At 38.1% G+C, this 24,871-nt stretch overlaps 1 protein-coding gene across 39 annotated transcripts in view; it reads right to left on the reverse strand.

Annotated features, from left to right (window-relative positions):
* Positions 1 to 11,849: 11,849 nt before the first annotated feature.
* The window catches only part of LOC126203575 (mucin-2-like), a 366,840-nt gene continuing 353,818 nt past the window's right edge, over positions 11,850 to 24,871 (reverse strand). For 13 of the 39 annotated variants that reach the window (XM_049937922.1, XM_049937929.1, XM_049937925.1 and 10 more), the window contains 3 exons: positions 21,050 to 21,136; positions 16,815 to 16,922; positions 11,852 to 12,521 (listed from right to left, as the gene is read on the reverse strand). In XM_049937922.1, coding sequence (XP_049793879.1) covers positions 12,293 to 12,521; positions 16,815 to 16,922; positions 21,050 to 21,136 — 424 coding nt within the window. In that variant the 3' untranslated portion in view covers positions 11,852 to 12,292. Of the gene's footprint in view, positions 12,522 to 16,814; positions 16,923 to 21,049; positions 21,137 to 24,871 lie in introns of all 39 variants that reach the window. The other 26 variants (XM_049937910.1, XM_049937908.1, XM_049937909.1 and 23 more) reach the window with 6 other exon arrangements.

The raw sequence follows: 24,871 nt of genomic DNA on the forward strand, positions 1-24,871 counted from the left end.
CCGGTAAGTCCCTCATACAGCCGAACATCAGAAATAAATTAAATTACAGTTAAAAGAAAGTTGACTTTGATACCATAACTTTTCTTAACGTAAATCAGAAAATAAGTCTTGCCTATAGCAAGGTTACGTCAAGAGTTTTTTAAGAATTCTTTTTCAACTATCTTTGTTTTAATAACAATAGTCAATGACCCAATAAGCACAGAGCTGCATATAAACTCCATGGTTCTTCCTTACACACTCACTAAAACATATACGGATTTTCCGACAGGTATCTGTCAGTGCCGTTCGTCCGCTGCATCTACTTCCTTCCCGTGACTAATTTTAAACCTGCACACACAAACATGTGATGTGCAGTAAGTAGGATTCTACCAACCCACGCTCATATCCAGAATATTGTGTGTTCGAGATGGTAGAAGGCTGAGTGGTTCTAGAATTTACACAGAAATTCTTGAATCACTTCAATATGAGGATATGTTGGTGAGGAAGTTCCCATCTTCAGAGTTTAGGGAAACTACATGGAGGTGACAAAAGTCATGGAATACCTCATAATATCACATCAGACCCCCTTTTGGTGGTGTAGTGCAGCAACTCAGTGTAGCATGGACTCAACAAGATGTTTGAAGTCCCCTGGAGAAATACTGAGGGATGCTGCCTCTGCAGCCGTCCATAATTGCGAAAGTGTTGGCAGTGCAGCGTTTGGTACACGAACTGACCTCTCAATTATGCCCATAAATGTTAATGGGATTCTTGTTGGGTGATCTTGGTGCCCAGATCATTAACTCAAATTGTCCAGAACGTTCTTCAAACTAGTCACGAACAACTGTGGCCTGGTAACATGGCACATTGTCATCTATAAAAATTTGTTCATTGTTTGGGAACATGAAATCCATAAATGCCTGCAAATAGTCTCCAAGTAACTGAGCATAATCATTTTCAGTCAATGATCTGTTCAATTGGACCATGTAAGCACAGCCCACACCATTATGGAGCCAACACTAGCTTACACTTTTGCCTTATTGACAACTTGGATCCATCACTTTGTGTGGTCTGCACTATTCTCAAACCCTACCATCAGCTCTTACCAACTGAAATTATGACTTATCTGACCAGGTCTCAGTTTTTAAGCCTAGGGTCCAACCAGTATGGTTACAAGCCCAGGAGAAGCACTGCAAGTCATATTTTGCTCTTCGCAAAGGCACTTGCATCAGTCATCTGCTGCCATAGTCAAATTTAACTGTACTGCCCTAACAAATACGTTCCTCATATTTCGCATATGGATATCTACAATTATTTCACGAAGTGTTGCTTGTCTCTTAGCTCTGACAACTTTATGCAAATGCTGCTGTTCTTGCTTGTTAAGTGGAGGCTGTATAGTCTGTGGTGAGAGGTAATGCCTGAAATTTGGTATTCTTGGCACACTCTGGATGCTATGGATCTCGGAATATTGAATTCCCTAACAGTTTCCAAAATGGAATGTCCCATTCATCTAGCTCCAACTACCGTTCCATGTTTGAAGTCTGTTAATTTCTGTGGTGCGACCATAATCATTTCGGAAACCTTTTCACATAAATCGTCTGAGCCCAAATGACAGCTCCACCAATGCACTGCTCTTTTATACCTAATGTATGTGATGTGACTTTTGTCACCTCATTATATAGTGTGGGGCATTAAAAGTAAAACACTAGGAAGGATAGCAAAAAGTCAATTTACTTATTGTGCCTATACAATAGAGTAGGAAAACACCAGATTATGTTTATGGCAAGCTTGAATAATCATTTACTGAGAAAACAATATTCAAGATGTAAGGAAAATTTATAGAAAAAAATTATATATTTTTGAATGTATTTTTAGAATGAAAATTTTGACCAAATAAATGAAAAATGCTGAGGTATATGCCAATTATGATGAAAGAAACAACTGGAAATCTGTAGGACAATCAATATTCTTAAAAGTCAAGGACAAAAATGGGTTTCCAAACTATTACAGAAAATATGAAGAAGAATGAAATTTAAAATAAATGTTCTCAAACAATATATTGATCTCAAAGGCTCCTGTCATAAACAGCAGATTTACAATTTTTGGAAAAGCATAGTTGAAAAATAAATGGAATTAGAAATATTGTTAATCAGAATATGTATTGTAATGTACTACTGAACAGAAGTCACTGTGGCACAGACTTACTACACAAATCAAAAAAAGTTTTGCATCACCCCGGTTCCCAGAACTCCTGAAGACAGACGTTGACTGTGGATATTGTATCATAGACACAGTCCCTTTGACTGTTCAGCGATGTCACTAAACCCATCCAATGATGTAAACAACCACGCACGAGCAGCGCCTATTAGACGGAGGGGGTCCGACAGCCGATCAGTTCCAGTCATTCCACCAGGAGGGAGGTACATGGCTCGTGTTGTCTGTGTTCAACCATCCCTAGACGGTCAATATCACATTGTTACTTTGTGCCAGGAAGGGCTCTCAACAAGGGAAGTGTCCAGGCATCTTGGAGTGAACCAAAGTAATGTTGTTCGGACATGGAGGAGATACAAAGAGACAGGAACTGCCGATGACATGCTTTGCTCAGGCCACCAAAGGGCTACTACTGCAGAGGGTGAGCGCTACCTATGGATTATGGCTTGGAGGAACCCTAACAGCAAGGCCATCATGTTGAATAATGCTTTTAGTGCAGCCACAGGACATCATGTTATGACTCAAACTGTTTGCAATAGGCTGCAAGTTGGGCAACTTCGCTTCTGACATCCATGGCGAGGTCCATCTTTTTGACCATAACGCCATGCAGTGTGGTACAGATGATTCCAGCAACATGCCGAATGGCCGTTCAGGATTGGCATCACAGTCCCTTCACCAATGAGTGTCGCATATGCCTTCAACCAGACAATTGTCGGAGATGTGTTTGGAGGCAACCTGGCCAGGCTGAATGCCTTAGACACGCTGTCCAGCGAGTGCAGCAAGGTGGAGGTTCCCTGCTGTTTTGGGGTGGCATTATGTGGGGCCGACGTACGCCACTGGTGGTCATGGAAGATGGCGTAGCAGCTGTACAATACGTGAATGCCATCCTCCAGCCAATAGTGCAACCATATTGGCAGCATATTGGTGAGGCATTAGTCTTCATGGAGGACAATTTGCACCCCCATTGTGCATATCTTGTGAATGTCTTCCTTCAGGATAACAACATCGCTCGACTAGAGTGGCCAGCATGTTCTCCAGACGTGAACCCTATCGAACATGCCTGGGATGGATTGAAGGGGGCTGCTTATGGATGACTTTACCCACCAACCACTCTGAGGGATCTACACTGAATCGCCGTTGAGGAGTGGGACAATCTGGATCAACAGCACCTTGATGAACTTTTGGATATTGTTCCACGACAGATACAGGCATGCATCAATGCAAGAGGATGTGCTACTCGATATCAGAGGTACCAGTGTGTATAGCAATCTGGACCACCACCTCTGAAGGTCTCGCTGTATAGTGGTACAACATGCAGTGTGTTTGTTTCATGAGCAATAAAAACGGCGGAAATGATGTATATGTTGATCACTATTTCAATTTCTGTACAGGTTCTGGAACTCTTGGAACTGTTGGTGATGCAAAACATCGATTGATCTGTGTATAAACTGCAGCAATGGTGCAAAACCTCTGTCCTGTGTTATATATAAACAAACTGCCAATACACTGCTTTTACTGTTGCTTTCGCAGGAAGAACTACTGTAACTTGAGATGTATGTGGCAAAATGTAAATACCGCCCTAGGTTTAGGCCTGAGCACTGTTTGTAGTTGCTGCCTGCTGCCTGCAAGGCAGTACAAGGAGCATTCTACGATTGTGAGACGTGAGACTGGCATTGCCAGTAAACTTATCCTGATGATGTCACTGCTTCTCTATACGAGCAGCTCCTCATTTGGCCTCTCTAAGGAGGTACCAGAAACTGAACCCGGGTTCTTGTGCACCATAGGCAGCAGTGATGCTAACCATTTGGCTGCAGAAGCAATTGAGATGTAACTGATTAACTGGTGCAATAGGAAATTATTTAACTGTTCAATTTTGACATACTATGAACTGTACAATACTCACAAACATGTAATACTGAACATTTCTTTAACATTTTATGTTGCAAAGTATATTATTGATTCTGTGCATGTATGCAGTGACCAATAAAATACCAAACTAATGTGAATATTAATAGCTTGATTTAATGTAAATTTAAGAAATTCAACTATCAAAAAAGCCTTGTTAATAATGTATGAACCATTGTTAAGCAGCGTAATTTTTGTGTGTTCTTATGTAAAAAATGGACTTTAATTACTGAAGCAAATGTGTGAGTACATAAAGCAAATAAATAAATGTCATACAAATTTGGTTAAATGTTGACAGTCAACAGCAACAGAGAAATAAATTCCAAATTTGTGAACTGAAAGCAATGTATTATACTAAGAAAGTATCTATGTTTTGAACTTAATGTGTCATTGAAAAATGTGAGAAAGTAAAAAAAAATATTGCCCCATAAAAAAGTTTGTGCAGTCACTTCAAGGCCTAGAACAACTGTTTTTAAAATTTAAAACAGTGTAAAAAGACTGTTATAACTAGTATTATACTGTAAATCCAGAGGCTATGAGAGATGTTGTGTGGTGTCTGATTTGACAAGCAGACAGTATGTTTTTGTCTTATGCATTTGTGAATAAATCAAAGTTATAAGTGTAAGGGTCAAGTTGATCTGCTGAAAATAGTTGGCTTATTTATCCAGCATAAAAGGTGAGTATTTAGAGTGTACAAATAAATCCCCATTCTTTAATGACTTGAACTACAACGTATAAGACAGCTTAAAACACCTGATTACCTCTCAAATGAGTTGACGTATTAAATATTTGATGTTAAGTGTATTAGCAAGAAAAAGTTTAGAAAAGATTTGAAATTATGCTTAAAGTCTGTTAAGCTACTGAGTGCTCTCATTATGAAATACTGAATGAGTATATTCTGGGTAATTTGCACTCCATTTTAAGCAAAAGCAAGTTTTCCACACATCTCATTGTTTTTGATGTTATGTCTCCTGAACTATGTGTTGTGCAACAATATAATTTTGCAGGTGCATTCAGTGGTATATGTAGAAACTATCTGAAAACTGTCATTAATGGAGTCAGCACTAAAAAAGTAAAAAATTAAAATGTCATGATTGATGCTGAAATTTTACTATGTGCCATTTTAAGGAGAATCTAGTTTATTGTGCATCTAAATGTCTTTTGATGTCGTTATCTTCTGAACTAAATGTCATATAATGCTATAATTTTGCTGTTATGGTCAATGGTCTATGTGGATACTGTCTGAAAATTGTGTCATGAGTAGAGTTGGTAGTAAAGAAATAATAAATTATACATCATGTCTGCTGCTGAAGTTTTACTACATGCACAGTGAAAAAAAAAAAACAAAAACCTTTTTCTTTCATCATTTTGTACAAAGTGTCAGCGAGAAAAGGTGTTGTAAATGTTTGAAATTATGTGTTAAAGTTTGCTGGAAATCAGTAAGTGCTTTATTCTCAAATAATGGGAAACAGAAACTGGGTATTTGTGCAGTGTCAGTTACGTTGCCTCAAGACAAACACATAATTTCTAACTATAGCACTCGTCTTATTGTGTTTAACTTTTAACATAAGATTATATACCTCTTAATGAGTAGATTTTGACAGCATTGTCAGTTTTTAACATCAGGTGAAATGTGGAAAATCAAATTTTTGTTGTCCCTGGAAGCCATTAGATAGGCAACGTGCAACTGGAATTGGGTTCTACGATAGTTGCTTCCTAATATATATAGATATAGATGTCTGCATCATTAGCATGTGGTAGTGTGATGTAGGTAACAAGCCATAATAATGCTCAATGTTGTTATATTAAATTTATTTTTATTATTATCTGTGGATAAATTAACTTGGTTAGGGATATTAGAAACTACATCCAAAAATTGTAGTTGACATTATATAGTGCTTATCTAGCAAATGTTCAGTTACACATAGAATATCAACGTTGAGTTAAAGGTTCACTAACTCAAAGTGTGGCAATGTATTTTTAGGTGCTGAACATTGTTATGTAGTAGTTTCAAGAATTTAGAATCCTTTTTTGTAGATGATAAGTTATCATTGATTTTGTTTGTTTTTGATGTTGCAGTTACCTAAAAAAAGTTTTGTTAGAGTACTGGAGTGATCCAGATCCCCACAAGATTTTGTAGTCACTGTTATAACAATAATTTTGGCCATTTCCAGAGTGCTTAACACAAATGTTTTTTCATGGTTTCTCTGACTACTTTCTGTGTTAGTTTTTTGTAAGGCTATTTCAATGGTGACTATGTTATCTGCAGTTTGTGATGAACATCACTGATGTCCACAATCACAACATTTTGAAAATGTTTGCACGTGATCAAAAACTGCTAGTTTACAGCACTAATCTTACTTTTCCCACATGATCAATGTGGAAGGACATAGTGATACAGAATGTTTACATAGATAAGATCTCTGAGTCAGATAACTTAAGTATATCTTCAATTTTTTGCAGGGTACTCACATTTAATTCATGTATAAATGATTTGTGCTACCATACAGTGAAATTAAATCTTTTGATGACAATTTCCTGATTTCCTCCAAGTGAATTTGATTGCTTATTGCTAATTAAAGAACTGTCAGGCATGATAAAACCTATCACAGCTGGTATGTCACTTACACATTTAAGCAATAATTATTCCTGGGCATCAAACACTACTGGAATTAGAATGAAACCTAACGAGTGCTGGCTTGCTAACACTCTGCCATGCACTTCTCAGTAGCTTACAGAACATGTATCCAGATACAGAATGTGTATGTAGATGTAGAAAAAGTGATCTGACATCCAGGACTGTTTCCAAGAATCTTAAGCTTACCCAGCCTGTTAGAGTATGTATGATATGGTAACAATATTATGAAAAGGATAGTTGCTACTCACCTTATAGTGGAGATGCTGAGTCCCAGTTAGGCACAACAAAAAGACTGTTGCAAAGTGAGCTTTTGGCCTACAAGGACTTTGTCAAAAATAGACAACATGCATGCACACACAACCTGCTTTCATTACACATCGAAAGAAAGGGCAGTCTACCTAATAATCATACCTTTCCTGTTCCACTCACAAATAGTGAGGGAAAAATGACTATCTATATGCCTCCATATGGGCACAAATTTCTCTTATCTTGTCTTCATGATCCTAATGTGTAATATGCATTGGGGGCAGTAGAATCATTCTGCAGTCTGCTGCACTCAAAATTTTCTCAATAGTGTTTTGGGAAAAAAAGCACCTTCATAATGGTAACAAATCTAGTAGCACACCTCTGAATTGCTTTGATGTCTTCCTTTAATCCAACCTGGTGTGAATCCCAAACACTCAAGCAGTACTCAAGAATGGGTTGCACTGTGTTCTGCAGGGTTTTCAGAAACTCCTGTTACGAACTTCTAGGACTTGTAGAGGGGAACATAATATTTTGGATAGGAACTTGTGTCTGGAAATGTACCATTTCCATTCTATGACTGTTTCAGTTCAGTTGTTAGATCATCTACTTCTGCTTGAGGGACTGAATCAGGCATCACACAGTACAATTAATAGGTAATAATTGGAAAGGAAACATAATGAAACATCCACTTATCACTTAAGCACATATGTATGTATTTACACCTAAATGTTAAGTGTTTACATTATCGGAATAAAAAAGGACCCAGCATACTGTGTCTACAGAACAGTACTGATGCATTACAACAGCAGCTCGATGTGATGACTACTGATGTTACAGACAGTGTACCAACAAAGCATGTTCTGGTACACACTCTCTGTACCACCTGGTGTCTGTTCAGTTTCTCATGCCAGCACGGATTCCTCTGTCTCTGGAGTTTCGTAGCAAGGGAGGCATTAAGTGACATCAGGTGACCATCTGATGTAGTACGCATCATCTTGTCTACTCTTTTGCATACCAGGACAAGCAACTCTGAGACTTTTCTCTTTCCCTCAACAAACACAGTTAAACTGGAACCATTGTAGAACAGAAACAGCATGTTTCTGGACATGGGTTCCTACTCAACATATTTATGTACTCACACCCTTCTACAACTCATAGAAGTTTGTAACAGGAATCCTGAAAACTGTGTATATGCAATCTCCTGTATAGATTAGCTACACTTTCCTAGAATTCTCCCACTAAACTGAAGTTAAGTGGACTAGATATTTAATCCTTGTGACTGTGTCAAGCGGCATGCCACTAATCTGTATCCGTGAATCATCACAGGATTGTGTTTCTTACTCACTTGTAATAAATTACAAGTTGCTACTGACCATATAGCGGAGATGCTGAGTCACGATAGGCACAACAAAAAGATTCACACAATTATAGCTTTCTGCCATTAAGGCCTTTGTCAGCAGTAGATACACATACACACACGCACATACACACTCACGCAAACACAACTTGCACACACATCTGCAGTCTCAGAGAACTGAAAACCACATTGCGAGCAGCAGCACCAGTGCATGTTGGGAGTGGCGACTGGGTGGGGAGGAGGCTGGGGCGAGGAGGGGGAGGAATAGTATGGTGGAAGTGGCGGACAGTGAAGTGTTGCAGTTTAGACGGAGGGCAGGAGAGAAGGTGCGGAGGGGGGAGGTGGTAAGTAGTGGAAAGGAGAGAAATAAAAAGAAATTAAAAGACTAGGTCTGGTGGTGAAATGATGGCTGTGTAGTGCTGGAATGGGAACAGGGAGGGGGCTGGATGGGTGAGGACAGTGACTAACAAAGGTTGAGGCCAGGCTGGTTACGGGAACATAGTATGAATTGCAGAGAAAGTTCCCACCTGCGCAATTCAGAAAAGCTGGTGTTGGTGGGAAGGATCCAGGCTGTGAAGCAGTCATTGAGATGAGGGATATCATGTTTGGCAGCGTGTTCAGCAACAGGGTGGTCCACTTGTTTTTTGTCCACAGTTTGTCAGTGGCCGTTCATGAGGACAGACAACTTGTTGGTTGTCATGCCTACATAGAATGCAGCACAGTGGTTGCAGCTTAGCTTGTAAATCATATGACTGGTTTCACAGGTAACCCTGCCTTTGATGGGTAGGTGATGTTAGTGACCGGACTGGATTACGTGGTGGTAGGAGGGTGTACGGGACGGGTCTTGCATCTGTTACAGGGGTATGAGCCATGCGGTAAGGAATTGGGAGCAGAGGTTGTGTAAGGATGGACGAGTATATTGTGTAGGTTTGGGGGACAATGGAATACCATGGTAGGAGGGGTGGGAAGGATAGTGGGCAGGACATTTCTCATTTCAGGGCACGATGAGAGGTAATCAAAACCCTGGCAGAGAATGTAATTCAGTTGCTCCAGTCCCAGATGCTACTGAGTTATGAGGGGAATCCTCCTGTGTGGCTGGACTGTGGGACTTTGGGAGGTGGTGGAAGACTGGAAACATAAGGCACGGGAGATTTGTTTTTGTACAAGGATGGGAGGATTATTACGGTCAGTAAAGGCTTCAGTGAGACCCTCAGTATATTTTGAGAGGGACTGTTTGTCACTGCAGATGTGACGACCACGGGTGGCAAGGCTGTACGGGAGGGACTTCTTGGTACGGAATGGGTGGCAGCTGTCGAAGTTGGGGTATTGCTGGTGGTTAGTAGGTTTGATATGGATGGAGGTACTGATGTAGCCATCTCTGAGGTGGAGGTCAACATCTACGAAGGTGGCTTGTTGGGTTGAATAGGATCAGGTGAAGCAAATGGGGGAGAAGTTGTTGAGGTTCTGGAGGAATGTGAATAAGGTGTCCTCACCTTCAATCCAGATAGCAAAAATGTCATCAATGAATCTGAATGAGGTGAGGGGTTTAGGATTCTGGGTTTTTAGGAAGGATTCCTCTAGATGGCCCATGAATAGGTTGGTATTGGATGGTGCCATGCTGGTGCCCATAGCCGTACCGCAGATTTGTTTGTAGGTAATGCCTTCAAGGGAGAAGTAATTGTGGGTGAGGATATAGTTAGTCATGGCGAGTAGGAAGGAGGTGGTTGGTTTGGTATCCATAGGGCATCTGGAAAGGTAGTGTTCGATAGCAGTAAGGCCATGGGCATTAGGAATGTTAGTGTACAGGGAGGTGGCATCAATAGTGATGAGAAGGGCACCGTGTGGTAAAGGGAGAGGAACTGTGGAGAGTCGGTCGAGGAAATTTTCAACTTTTTCAGCTACTTCTCTATGCTAGTTATGCCAATTGCTGTGTCCTCCCTGAGAGTCTGTGAGATGGCCAAATGACAGTATGTCTGTATGATCCTCTTGCATAATGATTTCTTAAGTGTGAAATTTAAAACCTCGGAAAACATCAGCTTTCCTTTTTCTGTTTTCTACTGGTGAATGAGGGACTTGCTAGAAACCTTAAACCCACTCAGTGATTTTATGGAGGACCAGAATTTTCTCAGGTTCTCGGCAAAATCCTTCACTGAAGTATGATGGTGGAAGTTGCTGTATGCTTCATGCATTGGTCATTTTAGAGAGGCATGCATTTCTACTAACTTTTGCTTGTTGACATTTCCACATTCGTTTTTGAAACCAGAGTCTAACACTCTTTGCTTGGTCAGCATTTTTCTTTTTGTTTAGTGTGATTTACAATCAGTTTTAACTTTTCCCATAGTTTCTCTATGTCCATCATATTGGAACTAAATGAAGTCCATAGATTATCTAAGTAGGATGCTAACAACTGCTTATCTGGTGTTGTAGCCTTGTTGACGAATTTATCAACTTTTGCAATCACCATTGTTATGGTGACACAATGATCACTAATCCATGTGTCTATTATGATACTGTCATTAAAGGCAGGCCTATTTTTGGCTACAAGGTCTAAAATATTTCCATCACATGTATGTTGTTCAACTAGCTGCTCAAGACAGTTTTCAGCAAACATGTTCTGAACTACTTCACAAGACTGTGTGTCGATATCAGAGGCAATGAATCCATAGATATACCAGGCTATACTCAGTAGGTTAAAGCCGACTCCAACTGGTACTGCATGACTGGGCTACTTCTGTGTTACTGAGTGTAGACTTCCTTTGAATGATTCTACTACTGTTACACCGAACGAGGTGGCGCAGTGGTTAGACACTGGACTCGCATTCGGGAGGACGACGGTTCAATCCCGCGTCCGGCCATCCTGATTTAGGTTTTCCGTGATTTCCCTAAATCACTCCAGGCGAATGCCGGGATAGTTCCTCTGAAAGGGCACGGCCGAATTCCTTCCCCATCCATCCCTAATCCGATGAGACCGATGACCTCGCTGTCTGGTCTCCTTCCCCGAAACCAACCAACCACCCAACCAACTACTGTTACAGCAGTCTCTCTCCTATGGCATTTAATCTGTTTTTTTTTTTTTTATATATATATACATTCCATGTCCTGTTAATGCAGTATGGTTCCATAATGATCAATAAAATAGTGGGAAATGTTTAGTGTTATATGTTTAAATGTTTAGAACCAGATAATTTTCTGATTTTATGTTTAGTAGTTATTAGGTTCTATGGTCAGTGAAAATAGAGATGATTACTTAGAAAGTTGTAGATAGACAATTATTTTTATATCTGTATGCTAAATTATGGTTTAATTAATGATGACATTTAATTATCAGTTGCAGTGTGTGGACGGAATTTTTCAATTAATAATAGTAAACTGATAATAGGTCATAAATAAAATTATTTAATTTTTCCTTATTTACAGTTCTATCTATACAATGTAACAGTATATAGTAAAATGATAACTGATAAAACGTGAAATATTAAAATATTATAAATAAAAAAATATAAACTACAAGTAGCATATAAAATTTTTCTACCAAACTGTCATAGGGTACAACCACTTTTAAACATGGAAATTAAACAGTGTTATTTAATATACAAAATCACTGGAAGAACATCAGCCAACTAATTATTAGTATGAACAGTCTCCACAAAAATCATTAATTAACACAACTGACAGTTACCAATAAAAGTACTTGTTTAATATGGGAAATACTTGTAATTCACACAGCCACAAAAAAATAGTTCCAACAAATCTTATTTCTCATCTTTATTCTGATTAATATCAATGTATTTCATGTAGATAACAGGTTCACAGACCATGTCGTCAGTCTTCAAGGGTGTTAACTTGCTATCACAATCACTAGGCAGACGTTAAGAGGAACTGTAATGATTATTACCAGAGCTAAATGAAGCACTAAGTTCCTCTCAGAAATTTCTTTGGAGTCACACTGCGCTCATATATCAGAGGCGCTCCACTTCAATACACTCCACGTTTTCATTAAAGTGAACTGCGGATTTACGTCGCTCAGACTCAGCGCGAGCTTCATCTCCATCAAGGCTGTCTGAACTTTCTGATCTTCTTGGTCCTCCAGATGCTTCCTCATCATTATAGTCATCTGGTCCTCCTCGAATAGTCATGGATCTCTTCCTTGACCAATCATCTTCTGAATCTGGTGCCAGTACTCCATTGCTGAAAAGTAAATTAAATTAGTCATATGAGCCTCCTCGAAAGGTAATTGGCCATAACAGGAAACATTATACAGTTTCTAGAATTTATTAACAAAAAATTGAAAGATTCTTATTTATTTCTTCTGCAGAACAGTAAGAAAGATAAGGAGGGTTTCTTAGTAGTTAGTTCATTTAGAATTTACATATTGTTCTTCAACAAATCTCAAGTGTTGACAGGATAAGGTATAATGTAACATATGTATCTGTTGATTTTAATTTCTAAATATATTTGTCTTGTACTTAGCTCTGTAACTGTTGCTCCATTATATTAAGACTAATAAAAGATCATTAGAAATTTTGTGGATTTTTATTAACAAAAAGTGAAATTAACTGCTGTAGCACAGAAAAATTAAACAATGAATTACTGACAAAAATTTTAATGACTCGTTATCTAATAGTAACCCCTAATTATGAACTTTGGTGAAGCAGGTGATGATAGCTCCATGGTATGATGATATGGGTGCTGAATATGGAAAGCACTATCACTCAGAAGTGATGTGTACAAGATATACAGTAGTGTGTGAGAGAGGAGGAACATTATATGGAATTCAAAAACAAAGAGCAAGTAAAAAGGGAAAAAAGTCTAAGCACAGCTAGAACGCCATATTCGTGTAGAATTTATGGTTGAATAAGGTAGGAATTGGTGATTGCGAATTACTCAGCAAATTTCAATCCCTTTTGCACACACTGATGTCAAAAACGGGATGTTGATGTTAAAATAGAGTGCTACGAAAAAATTTTAATTCTAAATATGAAACTGAAAGTAATTATAAGTGAGCAAATACATTAGAAAAGTTTGTAATAACAGGAAAAGAGGATTTAAGAGAAATGAACGTTGTCAAAGACTCTTGAGAGGAATGTAGGATATTGTGGATGACAAAAAAGGTAACATCCATAATTAGTCCATTCCAAATGGTTGCCAATTGTTTATGTTTAATGTAAATGTTATTTGTCATTTGCATTTGACTGTTTACAGTAGTGTGTTCTTAAAAGCAGCAACCTTTTTTTTACTTCAGCCTCTGTTGTGGCATGGAAACTAATTCAAAGAGCAACTACTGTATTGTTTAAATTATATCTTATATTGAATAGCTGTTGTGGACTGTGGTCACAATATATACTCTGATAGCTGATAGCATTAAGACAAAGGTGCCACATGTGTACACAAGTGTCGGGTACAAAGACAACCTCATTACCCATACTTCTCTTACTGTGGTGCCACAGATAATGAAGTCATATATCATTTTTACTAACCTGGAGAAAGTCTTACTGATCAAAGTGTGTGAGCTGAACATGTATAAAATCATACACTTCTAGGTGCTCATGTCATCTGAATAGATACACTAACAAAATTGTGCAGAAGAATAGAACATTATTGACTAAATCTGTCATAGCTCTATGACTTACACATGGTGAACTGTAAGTATTTACAACATATGATCAATTTTTAACAAAAAGACATGTGCTATAGAAAGAGTTTTCAGTGTTTCTCATGAGACCATGTGATGTAGTAGTATGAACACATGGGTATTCTGGAATTATTTGTAGCAGTACTTCTGCCACTTATCAGTAGAGTGAGCATACTTACTGGCATTGTGTAACATTGTAAAATAAAATTGTTACATATTATTCTGTGTAATGATTACTTATCTGTTAAATGTTATATGGCAAATATAACTTTTCACCTTCAAGTGTAACATTATAAGGAATAAAATGAGGACAGGGAACCATTCACTTACAGATCAATGACACATCACATAAACACTTACATCCACACATCTTCCAACAGAATTTGAATACTATAATACATATTTGTGGTCTTCCAAAAGCTGATTCTCCTGATTTGCATCTCTCAGCACCATTTATAGCTACTATGATCTGTAAATAGACCAATACAAATAAAGGGCAATGTACTCATATGACTACTGCCTTTACTGCCTTATTGGGACTTCATCATGATTTTTGACAATAATATGAAAAATTGATTGCAGCAAAGAGTGCAGATTTGAGAAAAATCTGTATTTTTTTTAAATATCATGATGTAAGTTGTGTTCTGGCTAAGGAATGTTTGTGGATTGTAACATCTCTAACACTCAGATATAAATCAGAAATAAATAGTAGTTTGTTAATATTTACAATTGAGCCATTAATTCTTGGCAACTGTTTGGAGGGCAACACATATTGACATCAACTTTCTGGCTAAGAAAATCACAAGTAAAGTAACATCTCTGAAAATGTTACACATTTCACTTGAAGGAATGAGACTGAAGTATAACCTAAGTCATGTAAGAATAGGGGGAGCGAGTCTTCTGTGGTTCTGCTGAAGATGTGATCCCTGAATTCAGTTGGACATACCTCTGACAATACTCTGCATATAGTGTTTCCTACAACAAAGGGACTGTGATGATGAAAATTTGAATATGAAGGACTCCAGAATATCCATACAGGATGAGATTCTAGTTATGCTACTCTTACTGCTGCTTTCCCCAAGATAATTTGTGACAGAGTTAGCCCTCTTTTAACCATAATGACTGTGATCCTTCAATCAAAAAACTGTGACCAGTAGTTGAAAGAAAGCACAGGTCACACTTCTATATAAGATGGGTAATACATAAACCTTCTGTCCAATATCTTACATATCGATCTACTGCAGCATCTTTAACCACATTCTTGTGACAATGATGATGATGATCTCCCTTTAACAAACACAGATACAACCAATGTTGGTCATACACAGCTCAACTTTCACTTCCTTCACATAACTTTGATCAAAGCAGGAATCCCCAGCCTTTAGGATATTAGAAGCCAAAATGTAGTTTTAACATTCAGCAACTATCGGTTACAAATATTAGTAAATTACATCTTGTTTTTATGGCATTTTTATACTCTGCAAAATTACAAAATTCACAATATGTCATAAAAGTAGACAATTTCATATTATTTCGCTAAAAACTGCTAATTTTGGGTTATGTTTTTCGCAAAATTTTCCTGCCCCTAGCCATTTTGTGTAGTTATCACTGTAGTCATACAGTATTTGGACATCTCTATAAGCTTATTCCATTTATAGTACTTAATCCTCTTTATTTCTTCCATACTTACCCAAGTGTCTCCAATCTTTCTTTTTGTAGTTATTGGTGTCATCATACAGATATTGGGTGTCTCCATTAGTTTATTCCATTTACAGTAATTAATATTTCAAAAATGTCCAGAAATGTTGCTTTATAAAGTGTGTTTCACCACCAGAAACAATGAAATTAACAGGAGATATCAAAATGGGAAGTGTGGAAGTAACTACTTTCCAGAATATGACTCACTGCAATAATGTGCTAAAGTATTTTCATGAACAAAATTTGTACAATATGTCTAAGATATATTTGTACAGCTTGCCAGTTATTCTGTGACATTTTGACAAGGTGCTTCCCATCTCCAGAGTGAACTGGCCAACAACACTGTTCTGTCATGTGGGGTTGCATAAAACAATATCAGTAGGACAGCTGAATCATTCCGTATAACTTGACTCATTCCATGCCCATGAAGACTCCCATTAATGATGGTATTCATGCAGTATGATGTATGAGTGAATGAGCCAATGAATGAATGAAAGCACCACATCACTGTAAGGTTTTTAGTCTCTGCTGGAGGAGTCTTGGGTCCAGCCCTTACCTTATACACCTTAAAACTCTAACCTGGTTGTGTATTATTTCTTTCCTGTTCTCAAAAGAAAATAAATTATTCATTATTATTTGTCAGAATCTACAAGCAGCAGTCTCTGAATATGATGCATATGTAAAGAACCTCTCAAAAGAGGGTTGCTACAAAATCTTCAGCAAATGGTTTGAGTAGATGCATCATTACATAGCACATGAGGATTAGAGTATACTGGTATACTGAAAAGATGTAGAAGTATAATCTTCAAAAGACAATAAATGATTTGCAAAACTTTCAGAGTGACCCTTTACTGATAAAACTACAGTTGTCTGAAGAAGTTGACATAGCTCTTAACATGACTATCATCTCTGTCAAAGTTGTGTATATACAGAAACTGTCAATCATGTCAGAGTTTGGATTTAATATTAACCTAGAAGTCCCCATAATCTCAAATATCAGAGGAAGGTAGTATTAGACTGTGGTTTTCAATGAAACTTCACTTTAATGCTTGAATTAGTTTCTACTTCACTATGAAATCTCTGGAAGGAAATCTCCAGCTATCCTTGAAAAGTGACATAATTTGTTGGAAGCACAAATAATTTTACAGTACCTGTTTTCATGTGTTATGATGTTGTTCTCAACAGTCACTTCATTTACTGGTTCTATTATTTCACTAACTGTTGATATATTAGGTTCAACAGTTGTAGTTATTTGTGGACTGAAACAAAAAAGTTAACATAGGTGTCAGCTTTGCTATGAGATATGTATAAGTACATTCATACATGCATACTGGTGGTTGATTTATGAATAGAAGAAAGGCTTTTTTACAAAGTTGACTGGACATTAAACTCTAATCTTCCTTCATTCCTTTTGACAAAGTATAGTCAGTTTGACTTGCTTGGTTAATTTCCATTGTATGTTTAAAAAACCACTGTAAATAATGGTTGCCTTATTTACAAGGCCCTATGTGAGATGAGAAACATATGACTAGAAAGTGAAAACACCATCACTATTGGTATTGAAATTGTTTTAAAGTAGGAAAGACATTTTCCAGAGCACAAACCAGTGAATTAAAAGTCAAGTACAAATCAGATCACAGTAAATTTATTTTTCTCTTGTTGGTACTATATTTATGTTAATTTCAATCATTTATTATCTACAGATTATGATAATTTTAATGTTAATGTTAATTACAATCATTTATCATCTACAAATTCTACCTGATAGTAGAATTACTTTCTTCCTTTCTTTCCAGTTCTTTTTGTCCAGCCAATACTGGGTTGAAAGTGGTATGGTTTCTTCTCCAATGTCATGGAGAACCAACCATATCCTTATATAGCCTATTATTTTGATGGGTCACCACTATCAAAGGAATCTTAAAGCTATTGCCAGCTTGTTCTCCCCCTCCTCACCTCCCCCTCCCCCCCCCCCCTTTGCCCCTTCCACCAATACCCACCCCTTCTGCTTGCATCTAGTGTAATCACATAATCAATAGGGATGTTTGTCTGAGAAGGACCCAAATATTTTTATTTTAAGAGTTTGCAATGCAACTCATTTAATATGTCCTGAAACATACTTTTTGTTGTTTGATTGTATGTCACGTTGAAGAAGAGCAGCATTTTTACAATTTTTTTTTCCAACTTGTTGTGGCTGCCTGTGGACTGCGGTTCTTGAGTTTTTGCTGTACAGCTGTGTTCTGCCACTGTTAGTGTTCTTAGTGAAGTTGAGCAGCTGATAGTACCTTGAGTTTTTCTGTTAGCCCAGTATTTCTTCATTTTGATGCTGAACTCCACCGTGAATTCCTCAGAACACTTCCTGGTCTCATGGTAGTTAACTTCTACAAGGGATATTAGGAAGGTCTGGTTTTGATAGGTAAATTGTAGTAACCCCTGGTAGTTATTATGTCTTGCCAAGTAAGAAGTTCTGTAAGGTCTTTATCTATTTGCTTCTTTCACAATGATCCAATGGTTTTACTGTTGTTGCCTTTTTTTTTTTGCAGATATTATAGTGTAGGCTATGGGGGTCCATTCTGTACAGGTGCCCATAGGAAGTTAATCATCTTCTGCTGATAGTGTTGATTTCTTGGTGTTGGTAGAGTTCATGATTAGGTATGTACCATCATCTCCCATCTGGTAGGATCTTTCGACCCATTATCTTTTGCAGGAAAGTTTTCTTTTAATTTATTTTGATTATTAATTTTTTTTATAATACTAACAAAGAGGATTAATTTTACTTTATGGCTTGCATAGCAAAGAAAATTATAGATATTTTGTAGTCCCTTGTGGGATTTTATTTCTAGTTTCAACTAGCTACAACATTTTGAGCCTCAATATAATATTTAATATTAAAAAAATAAATAAATAACAGCCATGTGTGTACAGTTTGTAGTACTGAAAAAAGCTGAGGTTCATATCTGGTTCTTTTAAACATTCTCAAAAATACAATGAGCAGATTGTCAATGGTTATGTCAAAGATAAGTGATTACTAAATCCATTAGTATTTTACAACTCAGGAAAAATGTAGTCAAAAGAGAAACTGGATACAAATTATTATTACACACTCTCATCAGCATTTTAAATGTACGGAGGTAGGTGGGTATCTCTCTAATGTATAAAACTAGTTACACACATCAAAAAAGTTTTGCATCACCTCAGTTCCAAGGGTTCCGGAACCTGTATAGAAAATTGGAATGGAGGCCATGTGGTGGTCCAGATTGCTGTACACACCAGTACCTCTAATACCCAGTAGCATGTCCTCTTGCATCGATGCATGCCTGTATTCATCGTGGCTTACTATCCACAAGTTCATCAAGGCACTGTTGGTCCACATTGTCCCACTCCTCAATGACGATTTGGCATAGATCCCTGAGTGGTTGGTGGGTCACGTCATCCATAATCTATCCCAGGCACGTTTGATAGGGTTCATGTCTGGAGAAAATGCTTGCCACTCTAGTCGAGTGATTTCGTTATCCTGAAGCATGTCATTCACAAGATTTGCATGATAGGGGTGTGAATTGTTGTCCATGAAGACGAAAGCCTCACCAATGTGCTGCTGATCTGGTTGCATTATTGGTCAGAGGGTGGCATTCACGTATCATACAGCCATTACGGCGCCTTCCATGACCACTAGTAGTGTACGTTAGTCCCACATAATGTCACCCCAAAACAGCAGGGCTCCACCTTGCTGCACTCGCTGGACAGTGTGTCTAAGATGTTCAGTCTGGCCGGATTGCCTCCAAACACGTCTCCTACAATTATCTGATTGAAGGCATATGTGACACTCATCGGTGAAGAGAATGTGATGCCAATTCTGAGCTGTCTATTTGCATGTTGTAGGGGCACATCTGTACCACGCTACATGGTGTCGTGGTTGCAGACAGGCCTCGCCATCTACGTCAGGAGTGAAGTTCCACATCATGCACCCTATTGCGTACAGTTTGAGACATAACATGACGTCCTGTGGCTGCACAAAAAGCATTACTCAAGATGGTGGCATTGCTGTCTGTGTTCCTCCAAGCTATAATCCGTAGGATAATAGCAGTTATCCACCACAGTAGTAGCCTTTGGGCAGCCTGAGTGAGGCATGTCATCGAAAGTTCCTGTCTCTCTGTATCTCCTCCATGTCCAAACAACATCACTTCACTCCAAGACACCTGCACACTTCACTTGTTGAGAACCACTCCTGGCACAAAGCAACAATGTGGACACAATCGAACCACATTATTGACCGTCTAGGCACGGTTGAACTAAAGACAACATGAGCCTTGTACCTCCTTCCTGGTGGAATGACTGGAACTGATTGGCTGTCAGACTCCCTTTGTCTCATAGGCGCTGCTCTTCTATGGATGTTTACGCCTTTAGGTGGGTTTAGTGACATCTCTGAACAGTCAAAGGGACTATGTCTGTGATACAATATCCACAGTCAACGCCTATCTTCAGGAGTTTTGGGAATGGCAGTGATGCAAAATTTTTTTTGATATGTGTATAAAATCCCTTACATACTGAAATGTAAATTTGAAATTCTTAAATATGTTTCAGAAGTATACAAGGATTAATTGACAACATATGTTTCACTAGTAGGCCTCTTTTGAATGACCAACTGAAGGCACCAGAGCATCTCATACTCCAATGTGATGTGCTCTGTAGAGGCCCCAAAACATTGCATAAGCTAACATTTAATACTGTTTTGTCTACAACAGATATAATTTACACTTGAATACTCTTATTGCCATAAATTTTATAAGGAACTGTGCTGCAATTGTTCTTGGGGATAGTGACATGCCTACAGGAATTTCAAACAAGTTAAGAATTATTTAATATAATAGAAAGCAGAAATCACTTTATAAAAAATAAGGAAACTTCTCCCAGCTAAAAGTCATGATAGTTTTGGTACAATCTGCCATCATCATGATTCAGGAGAGCACTACTAGCATGCATGTGATTCTGTTTATGGAGAATTGCCTTATAAATCTAACAAATTAGAAGATATATCAGGTGTTATGACATTTTGCATTTTCAGAAATGAAATCAGCCTCCTTGCCTCCCAGATCTCACCAGTAGTGGGCACTTCAGTTATATTATAATTGTAAGCATGTATAACTGAATATTCATAACTGACAACTACATGCAATGACACTTAGTCCCACGAAAAAAACTCCAGGTTTCATCAACAAAACTTCCCTTTTTTTTATAATTTGTAATGTATTAAAGTGTCAAACCATTCTGATATGCTTTTGCAATTTCATATTCACAACTGAGGTTTTCTTTGAAACAATGCAATTTTAGAATGTATCGGAGAAGTACACTTGCTGTAAATAATAAACAGTAATGTAAACAATGTACTCACATTTGTGATTCTAAAGGACTGTCTTTATCTGCATCAGATTCAAACTTAGTGTAATCATCTGCCTGCTTATGAACTCCCAGTCTTGGCCTGTGAACATAAATGAGATTTAGTCTGTGTACACATGATCAACAAGTGGACTATTCTATACGACTATGCTGTGTTTCATAACAGAGCCGCTCAATACACAACTGTAGCAGTCAATGCGGGAAAACTGGCAGCTTGGATTACATAGTGGCAGCAATAATAATACATTTCGTCTTTTCTATCGGAGTGTATGAAGCTCGTTAAATAAGAAAGGTGTTTCTACAGATGGACTATACATAAGAAAACATCATTTTGAAGTCACAGTAATTGAACAAATGCACCTAGACTGATAGAAATTAGTATCAGATTACTGTTGATATACTATATATTATAAAGAAAGGAGGATGGACTGTATACTTAACCAGTGAATGGTTGAGGATAATTATCAATGAGTGATATACTGAAGAGTTCCTTGAGTGCCTTACATCATTTCACTAACAGGCTTGGAAATATATGAGATAGCAGGTCTGATTTTGTACGGCCTCCCAAATGTTTTAAACTTCATATATCAATTAGAGGGGGCACTAATGAGAGTTAGTAGAAATCATTAGGAGATTTCAATTTTGATTTATTCTCGGATGGTTGTGATCAAGGGCACTTACAGTAATTGATATTGAAAGATGGCTAGACCTTCCTAACTGCCTTTTTTCTGCTTTATTTATTTAGTCAGGTAGACACATACAATTAGGATACTTTCATTAGGTTAGGAAGGGTATATGGTCAGTGAGGGTTGGCAGTGGTTGTGATACTGAATTCAATGGTAGCTAGCTGCAAGAAGATATTAGAGGTGGTGAGGCTGTGCACTTGTATTGTTGGACAGCCAAGCTGTGGCAAGGGGGGTTTATTGGCCAGTGTGGAGAGAGCAGGCATTGGCAGAGTGAAGGGAGACTCCAGCTGGTGCTTTTGCACAGCAGAAGCCAAAGTGGAGGACATGGTCCAAACCACTGGGGGTCCACTGGCCATAGGAAGTAACAAACCCAGAGCGGCCAAGGCATATTGTCGCAGAGGTCTGAGATAGAACTTTTTACGACTGCTTTCAACGACGTGCAACTGACCGAGGCTCCGAAGAAAAGTGCACTCTGCCATTTCTGCAAGGGGCCTTGTGCTGTTTCCTGGGAACCTTCCCACAAGATTGATATCAGTTAGGCCAAAATGGAGCAGCACCGCAGGACACCTGACACTGTGTCACTGGGAGAGTTGCTGTGGTTTTTTGAGGCCATGTAGGCATGCAAGTCACACTGTTTCCCACACATGCAAATGGTCCGCCACCATAGGTGAGTGGGCAGTGCACTCGCTTGTCACGCCGGGGGGCCTGGGTTCGGTTCTCAGCTGGGTTGGAGATTTTCTCCACTCAGGGACTGGGTGCTTGTGTCGTCTTGATCATCCTCATTTCATCCTCATCAACGTGCAAGTTGCTGAAGTGGTGTCACCTCAAAAGACTTGCACCAGGCATTCAGGTCTACCTGCCAGGAGGCCCTTGCTGCACGACATTTCATTTCACGTGCAACTGAATAGTGTGCTGATTGGGGTGCTGACTGTGACATCATAAAACGTAACAGTGAACACCTGTTTGATGCCTTGAAATGTGTTAGGACTGGAGGAACAGTTTTTTTCCCATCTTGTGGAGGGAGGCTATATGGTACACAGGGTGATGTGCATCTGGCAGAGGAGAGTGCTACCTTTTTCAGTTGGTGATTTTCAGCTTTTAGGTGCATACTCCATGTACAGTATTTTGGGGAATTGTATGAAGTGTGAGGCTGTGAGGACATGGCATGCAGGACACATCATTTGAGATTTCTACATGTGCATTGTGAGTATTTCACACCACTGGCACTAAGAAACTTTATAGTGAATTTCACTCTCTGCACCGTACATTCACAGCAGCAACAGTCACAGTCCAATCTTTGCCACTATCAGTATCAAACATATAGTTAGTCAGATCACATTATCTATTTAAAAATCAGAACTAGTGTCAATTTCCCATCATCAGTTCAACTATGTTAACTGCACATCAGTACACTTCATTTTATGAACACAAGCATAACATAATTGATGTGTTATGTTGAGCCATGTTCCATACTGTCTTTTGGAAATAAATCTGACTTCTGTTTGTTTTTCAGGTATTCATGAGTTCTTCATCACCTTTATTAGTTTTATTTGACTATGTGAGGAGTAATAGGAGAAGTCTTGGAATAAAATACATTATCCCATCTTCAGTTTCATTATACAGGAAAAATATCTTCTCATTTGCCTCAAATTTCCATTCACAGTAGTGTAAATGAAGGGCGCTACTTTGCCTTAGACATATTCAGATGCAGAAGTTCACCAGCAGTGCCCACATCCTTGCCCACCAAACAGGACGTTATTGTAATGTCCAACTTTGATTTGATCACCACAGAAACATTCGTAGTAAGAGCAGAAGGACATAGTGCAACAGAGATTGATAATTTGTTTCTAAATCCAACTTTATTTCGTAAATCAGACTTGAGTCCCATAATGATCACAACAGCCAAATGGTCGAAATAAAGCATCCCCACTAATCATATTTAACTAAGCAGGGAAAGATGTAGTTTCAAAAAATCATAAATGTTGACTTAGCTACACTTTTCAGAGAGAATTAACAGACTGAACAAGTTGTTGTTGGCGTTGTTTACCTAGGCAAACAGTGAATGAGAAAGTTAATTACACCTAAATAGTATTCTCACAACACTATGAATCCAGTTTCCATTTAAATCAGATCAGGAACAGTTATAGTGGAAGATGTGAGGAATGATGGATAACTTATGGGCTCAAAGTATCTTGTATCAGGAGGAGAGAGCTTTATTTAATGCAAAATTAAAGGGGCACCAGTATGGCAAAATTATTTGCCATGTCAACAAAATGGCAGAAACCCACACTATGACTAAGAAATTTAAAATTCTGAGACTAAAGCAAAGGCAATCAATGCATTATTAAGCATGAAATGAGTAAAGTTGGTAGAGGTAATGATATTCAACTTCTTGACGACAGTTTGGCTATCAAATTCAGTGAATTCTTCCCAGCAGTAGCTGAAAGCAGGGACAAAAAATGGACCATCAAAAGCAGATCCATTAGACTTACTTATACAGACATTATGTACTCCAAAACAGAAGGCGCCATTTTATCCAAATTGTCTATTAGAGAGCGTACAATCATTATGCCATAGAAAAGCAGTGCCTTGTCATCCTATTAAGGTATTTCAACTGAATAATATGTTATTGTTCTGTTTATTAATGGTTGCTTCAGCACTACAGAACAAAAAAATAGACTCCTCAAAGGTTGTTACTAGCCAGATTCATGGCTGCAAATTATAAAAACGAACCAGGAGTCTTTTATTACAAGAAAAACTATACTGGCAGTCACCTCTTTCAGTGGGAGAAGCAGTTTATTCTGGAGACATCACTGTACATCACACAAGATCAGCAGAATTTTTGTGCTTGTCTTTTGTAGTAGGCCTACTCTCGAACGAGCCAAAGAAAACAGAAATTTGTGTTAGGCCTGAATTTGTAACAGCATTTCAAGTGCCTAACAACATATTTAGAGATTGGATTTAAGTAACATTGGGCAACTCAACATGTACATAACGTTTTTGTCTTTGAAAAATAATGAAAAATCTATTTGATCTAGCTGCTGTACATGAATATGTCCATCATTCACAGTAGTTAGCAAAAGAATAAATTTATTTATTTATTTGTTTGGCAACTTATGATGTACATCTAT

This window comes from Schistocerca nitens, chromosome 9, assembly GCF_023898315.1.
Source record: "Schistocerca nitens isolate TAMUIC-IGC-003100 chromosome 9, iqSchNite1.1, whole genome shotgun sequence".
Lineage (NCBI taxonomy): Eukaryota > Metazoa > Arthropoda > Insecta > Orthoptera > Acrididae > Schistocerca > Schistocerca nitens.